This window comes from Gymnodraco acuticeps, unplaced genomic scaffold (genome assembly GCF_902827175.1).
Source record: "Gymnodraco acuticeps unplaced genomic scaffold, fGymAcu1.1, whole genome shotgun sequence".
Classification (NCBI taxonomy): Eukaryota; Metazoa; Chordata; class Actinopteri; order Perciformes; family Bathydraconidae; genus Gymnodraco; species Gymnodraco acuticeps.
This window is the reverse complement of record NW_022990238.1, coordinates 11,777,220-11,794,664: the sequence shown is the minus strand read 5'-3', so window position 1 is coordinate 11,794,664 and position 17,445 is coordinate 11,777,220. Positions and strand designations below refer to the sequence as shown.

Here is a 17,445-nt window from a genome sequence, read left to right as displayed (position 1 = left end):
ACCTGTGACCGCAGAACCGTTCATTTCAATATCAATGCGCTAACCGAACATAACTGGCGCGGATGTATCATTACACACAGGTAGCGAGATGACTGCTAGGTTAACCGGCATATCATTAGCATTCATAAACCATGCATCCTTATTTTCAAACAGCCCGTGTTTTTCTGTGGTTATCATTTATTAGTGCAGAACACCTGGCCTTAAACACAGTGCACGTGCTGCCCACACTTCAGGATTGTGCAGAGAAAAGGCACTGTTGGCCAGTGTTGTCTTTACTGTCTTTGTTTAATCAGGAAAATGATTTGTAGCTGTATTGGAAAAGACAAGAGAGTGGGTGTGCCCTAAAGGGTACGTGAAGGCAACCATTAAAACAATATTTATTTTTGAAATCCCAGCTAGTGTAAACCCAGCTGTCAGAATTCTTTTTTTAATACTGAAATGCTAAATCTTATTTTTTCACAATTTTCTTTTTAATCCCAAAACCCATTACAGCAAGTGCACAGAGCCATTGCTGGACACCATGATTTTGTCCTGCTCTCAGCTTTCAATACATATTGGCTTCTGCGCAAATGTGTGAATTTAAACAGCTTGAGAACATTGGCTCTTTTCCCCCCCTACATTGTGGCTACATTTGGGAATTGGCACTTAAAATGGTTTCTGACACTGTATATGGGTAGCTTAATGATGAGCTGAATGTACAGTGTTTAGAGGTGGAGATATACACACGACTATTCGTTGCTTAGCAAGAAAGCTCAGGGAAAACACATGAGGACAATGACATGTCCTTGAAGGAGACATTCAACCCTTAAAATCATAAGCTATTTTGCAGAGGAATGAAGAGAGAATATGATACAAGGATCAATAAAGTATCATTTGCAGCACTGCTCATATCAGCTGATAGAAGAGAGACTTCTTCATTATTGAGTTCATACTGTAAATCTCAGAGGATGTAACTGCAGTAGCTATGTAAAGTAATGCTATGCTTGTGCATATAAATCAGAGCATATTACTGCACACTACCACTACACCATATTCACACTGCTGCCGAGTAGATTTGCTGCCTCCAGGGCCAGGCGGCACTGAAGCCACGACTCTGGGCTTGGATTACCACAACACTCCCACATAACTCAGACTGTGACTCAGTGCGGCACAATTATAGACCATCAAACCACTTTCTAGACTATCAAACTACAGTATAAACCAAATGATTTTAAGCTTTCAATGTCTGCTTAAGCTTGCAGATGTTATGCAGAATTTGCTGATACAGATTGAGTGCAGGAAATGCTTTTTCTTTGTATTTTTGTGCTGAAATATGTGTTTTTGTGACAGTTGCTCTATTGTATTGATTACCTTATCAAATGTTGGTTCACTGTATTCCTTATATGTGACTTGCTCTATCGAAATCACATTGACGCGAAAACACATTTTGAGTTTTATACACTGTTGGAAAGAGGAGATTCCTAGCTTTCTAATGATATCAGGATTGTTTTTTGTACTCCAAATATTAAGCAAAATATGTCACATTATTGGAGTGTAAACAGCTGATATTATAAGCATACTGTGCATAATGCATAGCAATAAAAGGTAAACCAGTTCATAATCTTTGTACTGCATTAGTGGTTTGCATTAGATTGTCTCACATTTACAAATCTGCAGGAAGTGCATTCATTTTAATGTCCAGCTGCAAACTGGCCACATGAGTTTATCATGAAAATCTGATAAAAATGCGAACCATGCAATATTCACTAAGAGGTACTAATCCTCTTTAAACCAGGCGTATGGCGAATATGGGACATGTAGATTGACCTTTTGTTAGCTTATCAATTTATACTGAATAGAGTGCTTTATCATTCATCTGAGAATGAGTTTTAAAATATCTTCTTGTAGTACCATTCTGTCAAGGCTAGCATTACTCTACCTTTAAGTGATGTGCTGAAGCTGTGTCTCAATATTTATTTCCCCCCTTGCAGGAGTTTCTTTGCAGTGGAATAAGTAGAGGTCTGGATCGAATAGTTGTGCAGTGTGGGCTCTACGGGGACGTGGTTTATGGATGCTGGGACTATGAGCATAAGCGACAACAGGAACTACTTAGCAGACCTGGGAGGCAGCTTCACTGAGGATGCTCCTAGACCTCCAGTTCCAGGGGAAGAAGGTGAGCTGGTGTGCAGTGATGGGCGCCAGTACAGCAACTTCGGGTTCTCCTCCAAGAACGAGAGCCTCAAATGTGAGTCGTCTGTGGCTACACCCAGGCGCCCCGACTTGGACCTTGGTTATGAGCCGGAGGGAAGTGCCTCCCCTACTCCGCCTTACTTAAAGTGGGCCGAATCTCTGCACTCCCTCCTGGATGACCAAGATGGCATCCACCTGTTCAGGACGTTCCTCAAGCAGGAGGAGTGTGCAGACATGTTGGACTTCTGGTTTGCGTGCAGTGGCTTCCGCAAACTCGAAGCCAATGAAGGTAACGAGGAAAAGAAAGTCAAACTGGCGAAAGCCATCTATAAGAAATACATCCTGGACAACAATGGGATTGTTTCCCGACAGATTAAACCGGCCACCAAGTCCTTCATCAAAGACTGCGTCATGAAACTTCACGTTGACCCTGCAATGTTCGACCAGGCTCAGACTGAGATACAGACTATGATGGAGGACAACACATATCCCTTGTTTCTGAAGTCTGACATATATTTGGAAAATACGCGGACAGGTGGAGAGAGCCCTAAGCTGTTCAGCGATCACAGCTCTCTTTCTGGGAACGGAAAGGGATTGTCGGGTTATTTACCGACTTTAAACGAAGACGAGGAGTGGAGATGTGTCCAGGAGCCAGAGGAGCAGCCCGAGTGTGACCCCACGCCGAGCAACCGGCTTACCCAGAAGCTGCTGATGGAGACGGTCCCGCAGCGTGTTGCCAACAGCGGCAGATTCCAGGACAGTCACGAGTACAGGTAAATCCTCCCAGCTATCTAAAAAAGAAACTTCACCTCTAACTGCAAAGCTTTATTCTCTGCAAACTGCTGAATTAGAAATAAACCTGAAACCCCACAGTACCATGAACGCTGCTTGAAGTCTGAGATGAAAACAGTGTGAGTGTAGCACCAGAGACAGCTCAGATGAGAGGAAGAAGGTGCATTCAGAGGAAATGTCAGAGGCGGTGGAAGTTAACTTGTTGTTAGAAGTTTGAAGTAGTGTTCTTGGTTTTTCTTGTGCAGGTACTGGGGGATTCGTGTTTTCCCTTCGGACAGGGTTTTGTAGGAAAAAGAGTCCAGAATCTCCTATGTTTAAAGAAGAGCCTTATGAAAGCACTTATCCTGAAAACTGGTATTTCTTTCCAACCTTTTTCTGAATTTTCAATCATTTGTTTCTCTTTTAATAACTTAAGTATTATGTTTCACTATTTAATATATAGAGATCTTAAACTTATTTTCTAATGCCATAGCCATTCATATTGATTTGGTAGCTATTATAATATAGTATTAACTCGGATGACAATCTTGTCAAACAAATAAAAAAAGGAAGACATTGCAACAGGGACTGCTGTAGTTAAATATTGGACACACCCTATTTCTGACAATATACATTTACATGACTATGAACATTTGCTTCATATTGAATTACTTCGAAATCAATGTGCTCCTTAAAGGTGGACATGTGTTATATTTCATACACTATCAGAATCAATATATACAAAAGTAATGTTTTTTTCTCCAAATCGAGTTAAAGCCCTCAACTTGATACCCAAATAACTCAACCTACCAATACCAGCAGATGGTCTAGAAACTTGGATTGCAAGTGACTTTGTGTGCTTCAGTGCAATGTGTTACTGTTGTCCGTATGTGTATAACAGCGGGATTCAAATAAGGTTCTCTCTGATTTAAAATGCTTCTCACTCTCTCAATGTGAGAGGTCAAAGTCGATTCTCCCAGATGTCAGTATCTGCTAATGGTCGGTCGATTCTGAGTTAAAGAGGGCTGTACTAGGATTACATTCATTGATCAATCGTTTTAAATTCAGCAGTATGAATGCAGAGGTTGCAGCTGTTAACAGAATGACCTCATGCTATTCTTCAGTTTTATTTTTCCCTCGATTACCGACTTTTCTGCCTTTTTGTGTTCATTTGTGATTCTTGCAGATCCAGTTAGTCATTTGTTTAACCTAATGCTGGTGCTTTGCATAATTACATTACATGTTACTTGTTAGATGCTTTTATCCAAAGCGACTAACATACTCAATACTGTGGGCAATCCCCACAGGAACAATTTGGGGTGAAGTGTCTCAGGGACACAACGACATGCTGACTGCAGTGGGGTTTGAACCTGATCCGAACACCAAGGCTCTATCCACTGCGCCACACGCCTCCCCATAATGTTGCACTTTTGCTGACTGTTGCATCATAATGGATTATTTATAGTTGTTATATGGTCATAACTGACATATTCATGCCAACAATTACAATGTTATATATATATATATATAATTGTAATTGTTGGCATGAATATACCCTTATTTCAACTTAAGTTACACCTTGCACATACACCAGTTATGACCATTTCGACTATTGCATGGGACAGTTAAGAACAAAAAAATGCTTTATGTAAATGTAAAACGTTTGAAGCCTTATCATAGCAGACCATTTAGCACTTCACAGCAGGAAATTCACAGGTGTATACATTTAAAGATGGTAAAAATACCTTTAGCTGCTTCAGTTTTAGAGTACTGAATGCTGACTCACAGCCATATAGTTATGACACTTGAATATTTAACTTAGTCATCATTATTGTTATCAGTCATCCACTGATTTGACTACTAACACTAATCTCACATGGTCACTCTGGTCCAGTTAAAGGTTTGTTAAAATAACTTGACTGCTACTTCAACCATGTTAACTAAAATGAAATATGGCAGCATTACTTTGTGCTATCCTACTATGTGCAAATCTTTTGACAACAGCCTTGCAGGAAAGCAGACGGCCAACCAAAATCCGCTCAAAGGAATTAATCAGGTGTTGTGACCCCCCCTAAAACTGCACGTCTAATGACAGCCCATCTGGCAGAAATCTGGCTCAATTCTAAAATTAGTTTGGGCGACCAATTCGTGTCTAAAACCGGTCTTAATCCGTACTGTTTCTTCCGGGCTTAATTCACAGCAGCCGGTGGAATGACACAGATTGACCCTAAACGGCTCTGAGTAATCTGAATGCTTGTTGTGATCCTCCCATATAAGAACATTTCATCATGTTAAACAAATTAGTGGCTAAGCATTAGCTACAAACATGTGCAAATGAAAGTGTAACAACCAAGGATCTTAATGAAAACACAAGTATCTGCTTGCTACTACAATTGTGCTAATATCCCAGCTGATTACACTTAAAGCTTATTGTGTAACAAGGTTACATCTTCAACTGAGGATTAAGGCCAATTGCAATTTAAAAAAAACAAAACATCAAAACAACATGTTGCAAACTAAACTCAAAAGGGGGATTTAAGATCCTTATGTGTTCTGCTATAGTATAGTTTGCAATAATGTTGTCCCTCAAATCGAAAATATGAAGAAACCTTCCCTTATTTGACCTCTACTCCGGCAGCACCAGTGTTATGAGGACAGGAATTCAGATCAGCTGACAGAAATACAATACCTTCCAGATAAGACACATTGTGTGACTGAAACACTGAACACAATGCATACAAAACAAATCTGACCAGTTAAATCTGAACTGAAATCAGTCCTGCCGTTATCTTAGAAGCTGTGGAATTCTGCTTTCTTTTCGTGATGCTCTTCAGTTTTGGCATGCTGCTTCTCTGGCTTATATCTGCACAACGCAAGAAGAACCAACTGTTTGTTTGCGTTTGATTTGTTTTCTTTCTTTGAAAACATAACCAAAGGCCATTTTCGCTTGAGATCAATGTTTGCTTGAAATGTCCTCAAAAATATAAGAGAAAGCTACAGTTTTAATTAGAGCGTAACACACAGTTATTGTGTGTATTTTCACATCATTATTTCAGCTATCAAGCATTTGGCTGAATTACAGAAAGGCACACTTCATTTTTTTAAAAGCCTTTCAGCAGCACCCGTTGTTTTTTTTTCAAGCTACATTTTCCATCAGTTGTGTCTGATCTCTTCTGAGACGGGCAAAACAAAAGACATGAAATAGTCTTTCAGATCAGCTTTTAGAATTCAAACGAAGAGAGAGAGAGATACATTCATTGATGTTTGGGGAGGTTTTTGAAATCTGTCCAGCTCAGTTTTTTTCTCGTTCCAAGTCATTTGTAAACTTCAAAAGCAATAATTCATCCAGTTTGTCATTTAATAAAAGTTGTTGTTTCCTTATTAAATGATCTTTTGAGGGTCCTAACAATCTGCACGCCTGCCTGAAGTTGAGACAAACATGATAGAACAATATGGATGACCACTTATGGTACTGGTCCTTTAGCAATAATAATACATTTTCTTTTGTATGACATTTATGTGCCCTTTAGGCACATTGTTTATTTGATTTCAATGAGGCAGGCTCTGCGGAGAGAGACAGAAAGGAATGGCATGTGGAAGTTTTCATTACACATAGAGAGCAACTGAGGACACTGCTGCCATTGTCTTTAAAAAATGCATATATAAAAACAAGTTTTACAAAACACAGCTACCTTGTCTTTAGATTAAATTCTCTTTATGCAAGTTAATACATACAAATATGTCAAGGCTCTTGTTAGGATGGAAAACTAGGTATTTTTATTTTTTCTTATATTGCCATTTCATTATTTTTCAAATGGAATTAATACAAATATAAAACTACTTAATTGTTTTTAATGACCTAGCACCAGTACATGGGTCGCCAGCTCTACTAACTTGGCTAACAGCGCTTTATTGTATTTAATGTCTCCTCTTAGGATATTATGCAGCAATAAGGATTAATAAACAACACAATCATTTTAGAACAAACATCCAGCACTGAACCATTTTTCAAGGGACTGTCCTGTGATTTTATATGATGACAGAAACTGTGCTCCACTGTTTTGTTATGCAAAATAAATCTTCCCCAAATGGAAAGAACAACTGTGAGCGGTGTTGCAGCTTCAGATCAATTCTGCTCAATAAATCATCTCATCTGTCTTTCATCAGATGACAGATTGAATTAGTTTGCTTCTCTCCCTTGTCAGTTCCTTTCATTCCTCATCATCAGAAACGTTTCCACATACAATCACAACTTAACACTCATTTTCTGTAGAGTGCACTTTTTATTTGTCCCGGCTCTTCACCAACCTGGCTCTGTAATTATTCGCTGTTGCTGAACGCGGATGCTAATCAGTCGGTCACAAAGGTTTCATTTTGAACTCTGGGAGCTGCTGCATTCCAAACAGGGAGAAAAGCTTCAGGGAATTCCAATTTGAATAAAAAGAGATAATGTCTAACATCTTTAATTCATGTGTACAACTCCCTGCTAGAAATGTGTTCAGCAAAGTCAATGAGTGAGAAGTGAGAAGGTTGACAAATGAAGCTTGAATGCTATATCTATAGTAGACGCTCTTCAAGGTTGTGCATCCAAATAAGACTTGCGGTCATACACCAGCGTTCAATACTCTATATTGTATGGAATTTGGTGTACTCACAGAGGCCGTGGAAATAATATGAAATGAGTTGTTGGCTAGCAAACAACCGGTAGACCTATATCGTTCTTTCTCTGGCTGTAGGTTTTTTACAGTATACATTTTGAAAAGCACAGATGTTACTAATAACAGTAACGACGGCTCGCCTCTATTGAGTGAGAGTTACAGTGAGCCAGCATACACAATAGCAGGACTCTGTAATCATAGCAGCTAAATGGAATTCAGCCGTCATTCATTTCATTATTTACACCGGTGCTTTTTCATACTGTGACAAGTCAGAATGTGGTCCATAAATAAGGCCTGTTATGCCAGAAGCAATAACAAAAGAGAGAGGAGTAGCAGGAAGTGGCCGAATCTGAAAGGCTGACTAATTGCAGGCAATGAAGAATAAGAAGCTGAGCAATGAGGTTATGTTAAATGGTTAGCTGGTGTTGCTAATAACAACGATACGAGTCTCGTGTTGATATTTGTTGATAATATATATGTTGTTTTGAGGTCTAAAATGTTAATGCCATTCCAAAATAATAGAGATTTTAATTGTTTAAAAAGTTTCACATCACAAGCAATAATCTTTTAATAGTGACATCACTATGTAACACTCGCGTTCCTATTGGCTAATACTCCCACCAGCGTTTCCGCCAGGGGGGCGTCTTGCCGTCATTTGACGCCCTTATTCAGCTCGGAACGCCCTGAACTCGCTCCGTGCTAGAGCTTTTCTGGTTCGGAACCGGTCTTTCTTTTCAGCCCCCGTTTTGTTCACACCGCCCAGAGCCCGACTGGTGCTGCCGCTGCTGCGTCATGAGGTCACCGTTTACGTCGCTGATTTTCGCCCCAACGACGTTACAGCGCTCACTACAACAACAACAACGGTGGACTGCGTCGGGTCGATGATCGTGTTGCTTTTAATCATACGAAGCCAGATTAAATTAAATAACGACTTCTCCAACCTTATACTTTGCTCCAGAGTGCCGTGGTTCATTGTTTATTAATGTGTTTCAGCGGAATTTACCGACCGCTGCAGTGCTGCTCTTCCACAGGAGTTTATTCTCCCGTTAGCTACGGGTCAGCTCACATGGCAGCGGCCGCTGTAAAGTATTCACTGTCTGACTGTCACACAAGCAGCTGATACATATCCCCAGTTCCCCATAAGTGAATGTGTTTCAGTATGAATGGACGCTGTTTGGCGTCACAATGCTGTTATTAAAGTTTCTCTGGTATAAAATGGGTGATATTAACATAGCAACCAAAGCTAAACTGACTACCTTGACTACTTGTTGTTGCTATCCTATTGTGGCATAATCCATTTTCTATGGCACATTTTACCGGCGTATTTTTCATTATGATTCTACTTGTGATAGTCGGACACGACAACCTGTGCAGCCCATGTAGGCTATTGATTACATCCGATAGCTGCTATAATACAAAACAAAACGTCTGCCTCTCTCCTTAATGATCAATAACAGCGAACGGATGGTCAAAGTAAGGTACAAATAAACAGAATCACACGAAGCCTGGTTAGTGTTGCCTGATTTTATAAAGTGTGTTATTTTTGTATAAGTGTGTGGTTGCGTTCTAGTCACTTTGCTCAGCACTACAGCTTGTTACAACTTTTATTTGCCGTACTCCCCTTTAACTGTGAGCTCAGGTTAATCTCGCCCCCCTCCGACGTAAGTGTGACGTATGCGGTTCTTGCTTCTAGACCGACAATTTGTTGGTACTTGAAACGAACCGGATTCCAGAGCTTAGAGGCGGCTCCGCTGCGGTGTGAACAGGAAAAAGCGGTGCTTTTTTAGGCTCTAGCTCCGAACCAGCCCTGGAACCGCGTTGGTGTGAAAGCCCCATATGTGGTTGACCAATCACAACAGAGCCTGCCAGCTTACCAATCAGAGCAGACTGGGCTCTGGTTTCAGACAGAGGGTGAACAAAGGTGCTGCAGCACAGGCAGTATGAGAAAGAAATACTGAGAAAATACCTTTTTGAACATTAAAGCATATAAACATGTCACAGTAGAGGCACAAAATACTAATATCAACCTAAAATTGAGCACAATAGGGCCCCTTTAAAAAAGCAATACCCTATGTTCTTAATTTAGACTTTATCAAGTTATGATCCATCTCTACTTTTGTCTCAGCATTTCCTGTATTTTCTTTTTTGTCTAGGCCTGCACCATTTCGTGAGCCTGTCAACCCGTACTATGTGAACACTGGTTATGCCATGGCTCCTGCCACCAGCGCCAACGACAGCGAGCAGCAGAGTATGTCCAGCGACGCAGACACTACTTCCCTCACCGACAGCAGTCTGTACGTATTTTCTCATCTCACACACACATTTCATGCTTACAGTGGTTAAATGCTACGAATAGCTGCATTACTGGCTGTAGTACGAGTTGTATTACCAAAATAATTGACAAAAACAAATATTATACTTAGTTTTCCCAGTTGTTATTAAAAAAGAAGACGTGTTATAAGTTAGCATTTCTCAAAGACAGAAATAAGGGTGTAGTCTTTCTGCATTTTTTTAAACTGTGCTAACCTTAATGATTGAAGCAGCTACGTATGCCCCATCTGCTCATTATCTGAACCAGTAGAAGCTTAGAATCAATCATTAATGCAAAAGAGCAAACCTTAAAACGGACTCCTAGCTGATGTAAAATCATACATGTGTACAGAAATGAAAATACTAACCTACTGACCTCTTTTGCAAATAAAAGACACACACCAGTTTTAAATGTTTCTTAAAAAAATAACTTCATTGTGTCCTTTTCCAGCACCCAATGTTTTGTACCATATGGGATCCTTTCTAGCAGGACAACTTGTATTTCAGTTGAGCGTGCAGACCAGGCTGCAGTAAGAAGATTTTAGAAATCATATTTTCTAGGTTCAGTAGGGGATTATGAGAAACTTCAAAGCTTGCACAACTGGACAAAACATGTGTTTGAAGCTGAATGGATTAGGCAGTTACCAGCTAATTGGTCCAGAGCTTCCAGCACAGTGTAGTGTGAAACCCAGCATGACCAAACCCCACATGGACTTACAGCCTGATGGAAGTGTTAACATGTCACTGTAATCAGCCGGACCACTTGTGGTGCACAATACGCCTGTGAGAAAGCCCGTCCCGCTGCACTGATTATCAAGAATTACAAGGTGTTTTAGTAGAGGAAAAAAATGCAGAATAAAAAAGCCTTCAACTTCAAAGCTGCCTGTGTTGTTTATTCATGAGGATGTTTTATGAAAATGTCTTTGTTGTTAATTCCAGAGATGGGGTTCCACCCTACAGATACCGCAAACAGCATCGCCGGGAGATGCACGAAAGCGCCAAAGCAAATGGGCGAGTGCCACTACCTCATATCCCAGTGAGTTATTCATGGCTTCTCTCACTTTCTGCCTCTACACCTCTCTAAAACTGTCTTATTTTTCTCGCCTGCACCATCGGAGATGTGCATATTTGAGCTGTGCAGTGTCACAGGGCGTGTGATGGAGTGTAAGAATAGCTGATGGTGAAAGAGAAAGCTGTCTAAATGTAGCTTGATGCTCTCCTAAGCTGTGAGCGCTGAAGCCTAGCAGACATGAATCCTCCCCTGTGACAGCCTGATGCCTCCCTCTGCAGCTTACCCTGTCTCTTGGTAGGAAAACCCTGGCCCTAATTAGGCCTTGGAGTAAAGAGTCAAATTAAAAACTCCACACGTAGCGTCCTATTAGGATGCATGAATTGACTGTGTAGTAGAGCACAAATCCCCAAAGCATAACTCTCACGTTTCCCTGCCCCAACAAATTAATCATGACATCCCTTCATCAGCAATAAGAGAAATGACAGGGCTTGTAGGTATCTTTTTAAATGTCACTGCAAGCCTTTTCTTTGTTTAAACTGGCTCCAAACTAGGAGCTTTGCATTTTTATGACTGCAGTGCAAATACTCCCGTTATTAGCTAGGAAACAAATGTCCCTCATCCCTTCATTAAGGAGAGATTAGTGTCATTTAAACTGAAACTTGCTATTCTTCCTAGTTTATTTTCCTGTTTTAGAATATTAAATAAAACGATTTTTTTTAGTGCCGACTATGAAATCTTTTTGCCATGCTCAATGAATGTATATTATGTTCTTTAAGCTTGCAAGGTGATTTCTTTATTGATGGGAAGTGAAGCTTCAACCTCTATTTCAGACACACCGAGGCATCGATCAATTTGTTAAGCATACATTCTCCGTAATGTTGAAAAACTCCCAAAACAATCACTATGAAAAAAATGGTTGTGGGTTCATTGAAGTTGTTGTAAATGTAGCATTTCTTTTCCACATTAATATGTATTGAGTATTGCTGCATTTTGATTGTTTTTACAAAATATTGGAAACAGAAAACACAAAAAACAAAACAAGGAAGGAAAAACCACATGTCTGTCTTTTAAGGGCGGTTCGTATAACGGCTCCTACACACGGCGGCGTGCGTTGACTCTTCAACGCTTCTGTCCATTCACTTTGAATGGGATGACGTCACATTTCGCCGAACTGCATTGTGGGAGCAAAGCGTAGCTTCTCCCGCGGTGCTCGCTGCAAAAGTAGAGCAATGTTCTACTTTTGACGCTTCGACGGAGGCGTCAGCCAATCAAATCCCGCTTATGCAAATCTGCCAGTACAAGCGCTAGCCAATCAAACCGCGTGTATGCTGGGAGAGCCAGACCGCAGTTCATTTCCTCAAAAATATTTTTTTTAATTTAATTTTAAAAGTGAGTCCGTGGCCCGTGATGGCGGGTGTTATAAATTAGATTGCATAATCGTTTTTCTTCATATTTTATGTATCTTTCATTGTTTGTTCAAGACTAGAAAGGTAAAAGTCCCACAAATGAACTGTGATGAGATTTGTTTTCTCTCACCAGTGAAGGCAAATGTTGATTTTAAAGATGAGATTTGTTTGTTTGTGCAATGCCGAGATCTCATGACCTTTATTATATTATGTATTTGTTCTCTAGTCGAATCTCAGGTTCAACATTAATTATAACGGTGCTATAACGGTCTGTTTGCATTGACAAGATGTGCTATTCACGCGGCACACCTGATGGCGGATGTTATAAAATATATTCCATAATCGGTTTTCTTCATATTTTTTATGTATTTTTCATTGTTTGTTCAGAACTAAAAGGTCCAAGAAGTCCCACAATTAAATTGAATATTCATTTGACATGTTAACTATATCGTAAAGCGCTTCATGGGAGTAATTGTGGGATGATACATTTTCAAAGTATCACGATATGTATCGGTATCGTTCAGTGGTATCGGTATCGGTATCATAAAAAAGTCAACGATATGCATCCCTAATACACATACAGTATTTTAAAATGTATGTATGGGTTAATCCATATGTATTTTCGATAAAAAGATCATCTATTTTATTCCATTCATTAACAAAATCATAAAGGTAAAAATGTGCCATTGTGTTTATCTCTAACCATGCATTCTGATACCTATTTCATGTTATAGCCTTTTTAATAATACATTATCTAAGCGTAATATCTATGATTATCAGACACATCATTATTTATATTTAAGGTACATAATGTTGCATCCCTTATTCCAAAATACTTTTAATTTTCCTAAAATGAGTGTAATTTATGACGTGTGCCACCCCTTCTGATCTTAACACTCGACACTGTTTACTTAAATGTTTCCCGCTCAAGTTTCAACTCTTTCATCTGAGATGAGTAAAGGGTCAGGGATGGTAAAAGCCCAGATGGTGTTGACAGAAATGCAGCAGTGACAGAGGAGAGTGCTTTTACAGTTTGACCTTTTTTTTCCCCCCAGCGCACTAACCGGATTCCAAAGGATATCCACGTGGAGCCGGAGAGGTTTGCTGCAGAGCTGATCAGCAGGCTGGAGGGCGTCCTGAGGGAGAGAGAGGCTCAGGAGAAGCTGGAGGAGCGGCTGAAGAGAGTACGACTGGTATGTTCACTTCATGTTATATGCTGTTTAAAGCACACGCAGAACCATTGTTATATTACTTTGGTTTAACAAGAGTTATGAGAGCCCTGTGTGTACCTAAATTACCTCTAAAATAATACAACTGAGGCAGTGCAGGGAGAAAAAGGAACACGTGTTTGATCTGACCTTGAATCACCTTCAGGTCGAATGGGGCCATGTTGGCTACTGATGACAACTAATAATATTGTTGGCCAGATTAAAATGAAAAGTCGGGTTCCCCAACTATTTCTTATTGGATTTATCAGATGATCATTTTCTAGATTTGATGTTAATAGAATGGACAAAACTAGTGCGGGGAATCTCTATTCTTCAGAATCAGGTTTTATGCCAGGTATGTTTACACATACAAGAAATGTGCTTTGTTGTGTCTGTACAATACATATATGACAACTGCAGTATTCTTATTTGGTATACAGCCACCAGTACAAGAAATTGTATAACAAAAAAAGCCTTTGCCTTTTTCTTCATGGGGTCTTTTAAAGGCCCGGACACACCAAGCCGATTTTGGCCATCGATGGGCGTCAGGCCGACGATGAGCGTCGACACGCCCTACTCAGATTGGTGTGTCCCGCACCGTCGTGTCTTTTCAGCCGTGCCGACACCTTTTCGGCCGAAAAACAAAGGCTGTCGGCAAAATAAATCACTGATTGGCTGTTCAGCTAGCGAATCAGTGCATGAGAAGTGAAACGGAAGTGAGGGACCCAAACAAACTATTAAGAAGGCAAATCTGAGATTTAATTTAACTCCAGCTCTCGACACAGGTTCGGGAAAGCCCCATGAGCTTCTCGTTGTAGAGTGAAAATGGAACGCACACGCTATTTGTTGTTTGTTCTTCTTCTCTCGGTTATCACGCAGTCTGTTTTCCGGTTGTTGTCTCTTTTGAATGACGAATACACACTACCGCTGCCTGCTGGTAAGGAGAGTTATTGCCACTCACGCATGCGCAGTTCGTACGTGCTTCTTGGCCGTCGGCTGAAGTCTTTGCGGTGTGTTCCAGTGCGACACATGGCCAAGACGCAGGAGACGTGAGGTGACGCAACAGTCGGGGGTCCGTCTGTCAGTTATTTGGTGTCAGCTTGGTGTGTCCGGGCCTTAATGGCCATATTTGCGTTCATTTAGGTTTTTTTTATTTATGTGTGGGAGAGAAACTCCTTCTGGAGGGAACTTTGGGATTTTAGCCTTTGTAGACCATTTACATGCAAAATAAACGATATAACCCACTGCAGGAAAGAGAAAACCCCCAAAAGAAAAATAGGCCCACTTTTATTTTCAACCAACTCATCAGTCAATTGTGCAATAAACTTGGCTCCAGATGAGTTTGTATTGTTTTGGCAATGTTTTATATTGAGCATTGAAACAAATCCTGCTTTTTTTTTGTGTTCTCACATTCTTGGTCTGAGCTGGGTTTGAGGATCACATGTTTAATCCTCATTCCACAAATGTTGATATGAAAGGACCTTTTTTCACTTTCATACCTTTTTGATTCACTTTAATAAAAGAACAAATGATGACTAATAATATGGTATTAAAAAGCAGACTATTAGTATCAGTAATTTGCGAGAGAACCATCAAAGCTCTTTTCTGAGCCAGAAAGCAAGTTGTGTGTTTGTCCGTTGGGCTTAAAGTTTCCAGTAACAAAGGAGACTTAAATCTGTCCATCCTTAATGAAATTAATGAGGCCAGCCTTTTGAATGTGGAACAAAAACACATTATGAATCACTTGGAGATTTCCATCCTTGGCCTGTCAGCGATCTGGCTTAGCGATGAATCAGACGGAGCACCTGCACACTCGGCCGTTTGTAAGCCTGGAACAGCGTGCCGCCTCTTTGATGTCACTTGAACGGGGATGAAATGGTTTCTGCAACCACAAACAAAACCTCCTTCAGTACACGAACCCAAATACTTAGTCTCAAGGCGGACAGTTGGCCCTGGAAAGGAGAGAAGCAGCCATCACACAGCTCGAGGTTTGCTTTATTAAACCTGGAGGCAAGCATGAAATAACTGCCTTCATCAAGAGATGCTCAAGTGAGCTTCTAGAAAAGGACATTTGAGCTTAGCTTTATATCCATAATATCGGAGGTAATAAAATGTATATCAATAAAAAGCATAAAGGACTCCTGGTTTTAAAATAAATCATTATATTGCTGTGAGGAAAAGATCCACATGATTTAATCGAGTCTCATCTTCTTGCTTTTTTTTCCCTCTGTTAAAGAATAAGTCTATAAACACGGAAATTAGTTAGCATTTGACCACTTCCTGTTCCCTCGTCTCAATAAAGACGAGCTTTAACACAATAAAGCATGGTTTTTACAAATGAATTGCCTGATGTTATCAATACAATGTTATAGCAAGCACTGCAGTGCAACACGGTATGATTTGAAACAATACAGTACTATAACATTCACATAAGTTAAGCTGAAATAAACATATACGTTTAAACAATGAGAGTATGTAACAGCAGTGTCAGATATGAGGTAATTCAGTCCTTAAAATCCAGTTTTAGATGACTGCATTCCTTTTTATCCACTGTTGTGTTTCCTCCATCGCTGCATATCTTCCATTCCCTGTAGTGACTGCTAATATGAAAGCTACAGTTTAGCCTGCAGCGATAGGCAGATCCTGTCAGAATGGGATCAGTCACTGAAGCTGTACCGGTTGCACTTGCCTTACATGAAACAACACAAATGTGCTGCATACAGGCAGAGACCCTGCCATCTGACTGATACTGGGGTAATTCTTAGTTTGTCTCTGAGCCTCTGCAGTGAGAAGGAGAAGACACATGTTAGCTAAATCTGCCATCTACAGGCGGAAATAAGTACAGCACCCTGAGAAAAAAAATCTTCCTTTGTGTCAAATGTTTTTGAAAATAAACTGTTAACAGGATGAAATGCACATAAATATATTTTCTATGTCTTAGTTTTATCATCACATGCTTCAAATATTAATAATGGATCTTTTAAAACCTGGAATTTCTTTTGTTTTTCAGTGTTTTTTCATCTAAATAATAATAATAATAATAATACACTTTATTTGTATAGTACCTTTCATGCACAAAGCAGCTCAAAGTGCTTTTCAGAACAAGAAAACAAATAAAACATGACGACAATATTAAAATAAATACAGGACAAGATAAAACATCTAATAGGTTAAAATAAAACAATTTAAAAAATCAAATAAAACATGTAAAATAAAACCAAACACAATAAAACATGGACTATGATACCAGTGAGAATTGAAATTTAACCCAAATTAAAAGCCATATGAATGTTTTGTTTTTTGTTCTAAAGGAAGAGGAAGGAGATGAAGTCATGTCCACAGCTGCAGCGTCATCCAGTCACAGGTTCCCCCCTGGTGCTTATCCGCAGAACTACAACTCACGCTATGCCGACAACACCTACAGTGGTCTTATTCTGAGAGACGCTCACGAGGAGAACCCCGAGAGCATCCTGGACGACCACGTGCAGAGGGTCATGAAGACCCCCGGCTGCCAGTCCCCCGGCACAGGACGCCACTCTCCCAAGTCACGCTCGCCGGACGGTGTCCCAGGGGGAAAAGGGGCGGGACTTGGAATGGTGCAGGGGAAACATCCGTCCAGGCACGGCGTCAAGGGAGACCACCTGTACCACCACAAACACATGCACCACATCCACCACGCTGCCGTCGGGAAGCCCAGGGAGCAGGTGGAGGCTGAGGCGGCCATGCGCGTCCACGGCAACCTCCCCTGGGGCACAGAGACGGGGCATTATGGGTCCAAGTCTCGCAGCTACGCAGACGGCATGGGATCCAACCTCGTGGATCACACGGGGTATAGGTAAGAAATACTTTCCTCTTTTTTGGTAATGCTCCCAAATTGCCTTTTTTTACACTAACAAGTTGTTTATTTTTCA

At 40.4% G+C, this 17,445-nt stretch overlaps 1 protein-coding gene across 7 annotated transcripts in view; it reads left to right on the top strand.

Annotated features, from left to right (window-relative positions):
• axin1 (axin 1) overlaps positions 1-17,445 on the top strand; it is a 31,202-nt gene that overhangs the window by 7,095 nt on the left and 6,662 nt on the right. For all 7 annotated transcript variants that reach the window (XM_034220204.1, XM_034220206.1, XM_034220203.1 and 4 more), the window contains 5 exons: positions 1,971-2,942; positions 9,752-9,892; positions 10,848-10,944; positions 13,382-13,519; positions 16,846-17,369. In XM_034220204.1, the coding sequence (XP_034076095.1) occupies positions 2,047-2,942; positions 9,752-9,892; positions 10,848-10,944; positions 13,382-13,519; positions 16,846-17,369 (1,796 nt within the window). In that variant the 5' untranslated portion in view covers positions 1,971-2,046. The remainder of the gene's footprint in view (positions 1-1,970; positions 2,943-9,751; positions 9,893-10,847; positions 10,945-13,381; positions 13,520-16,845; positions 17,370-17,445) is intronic.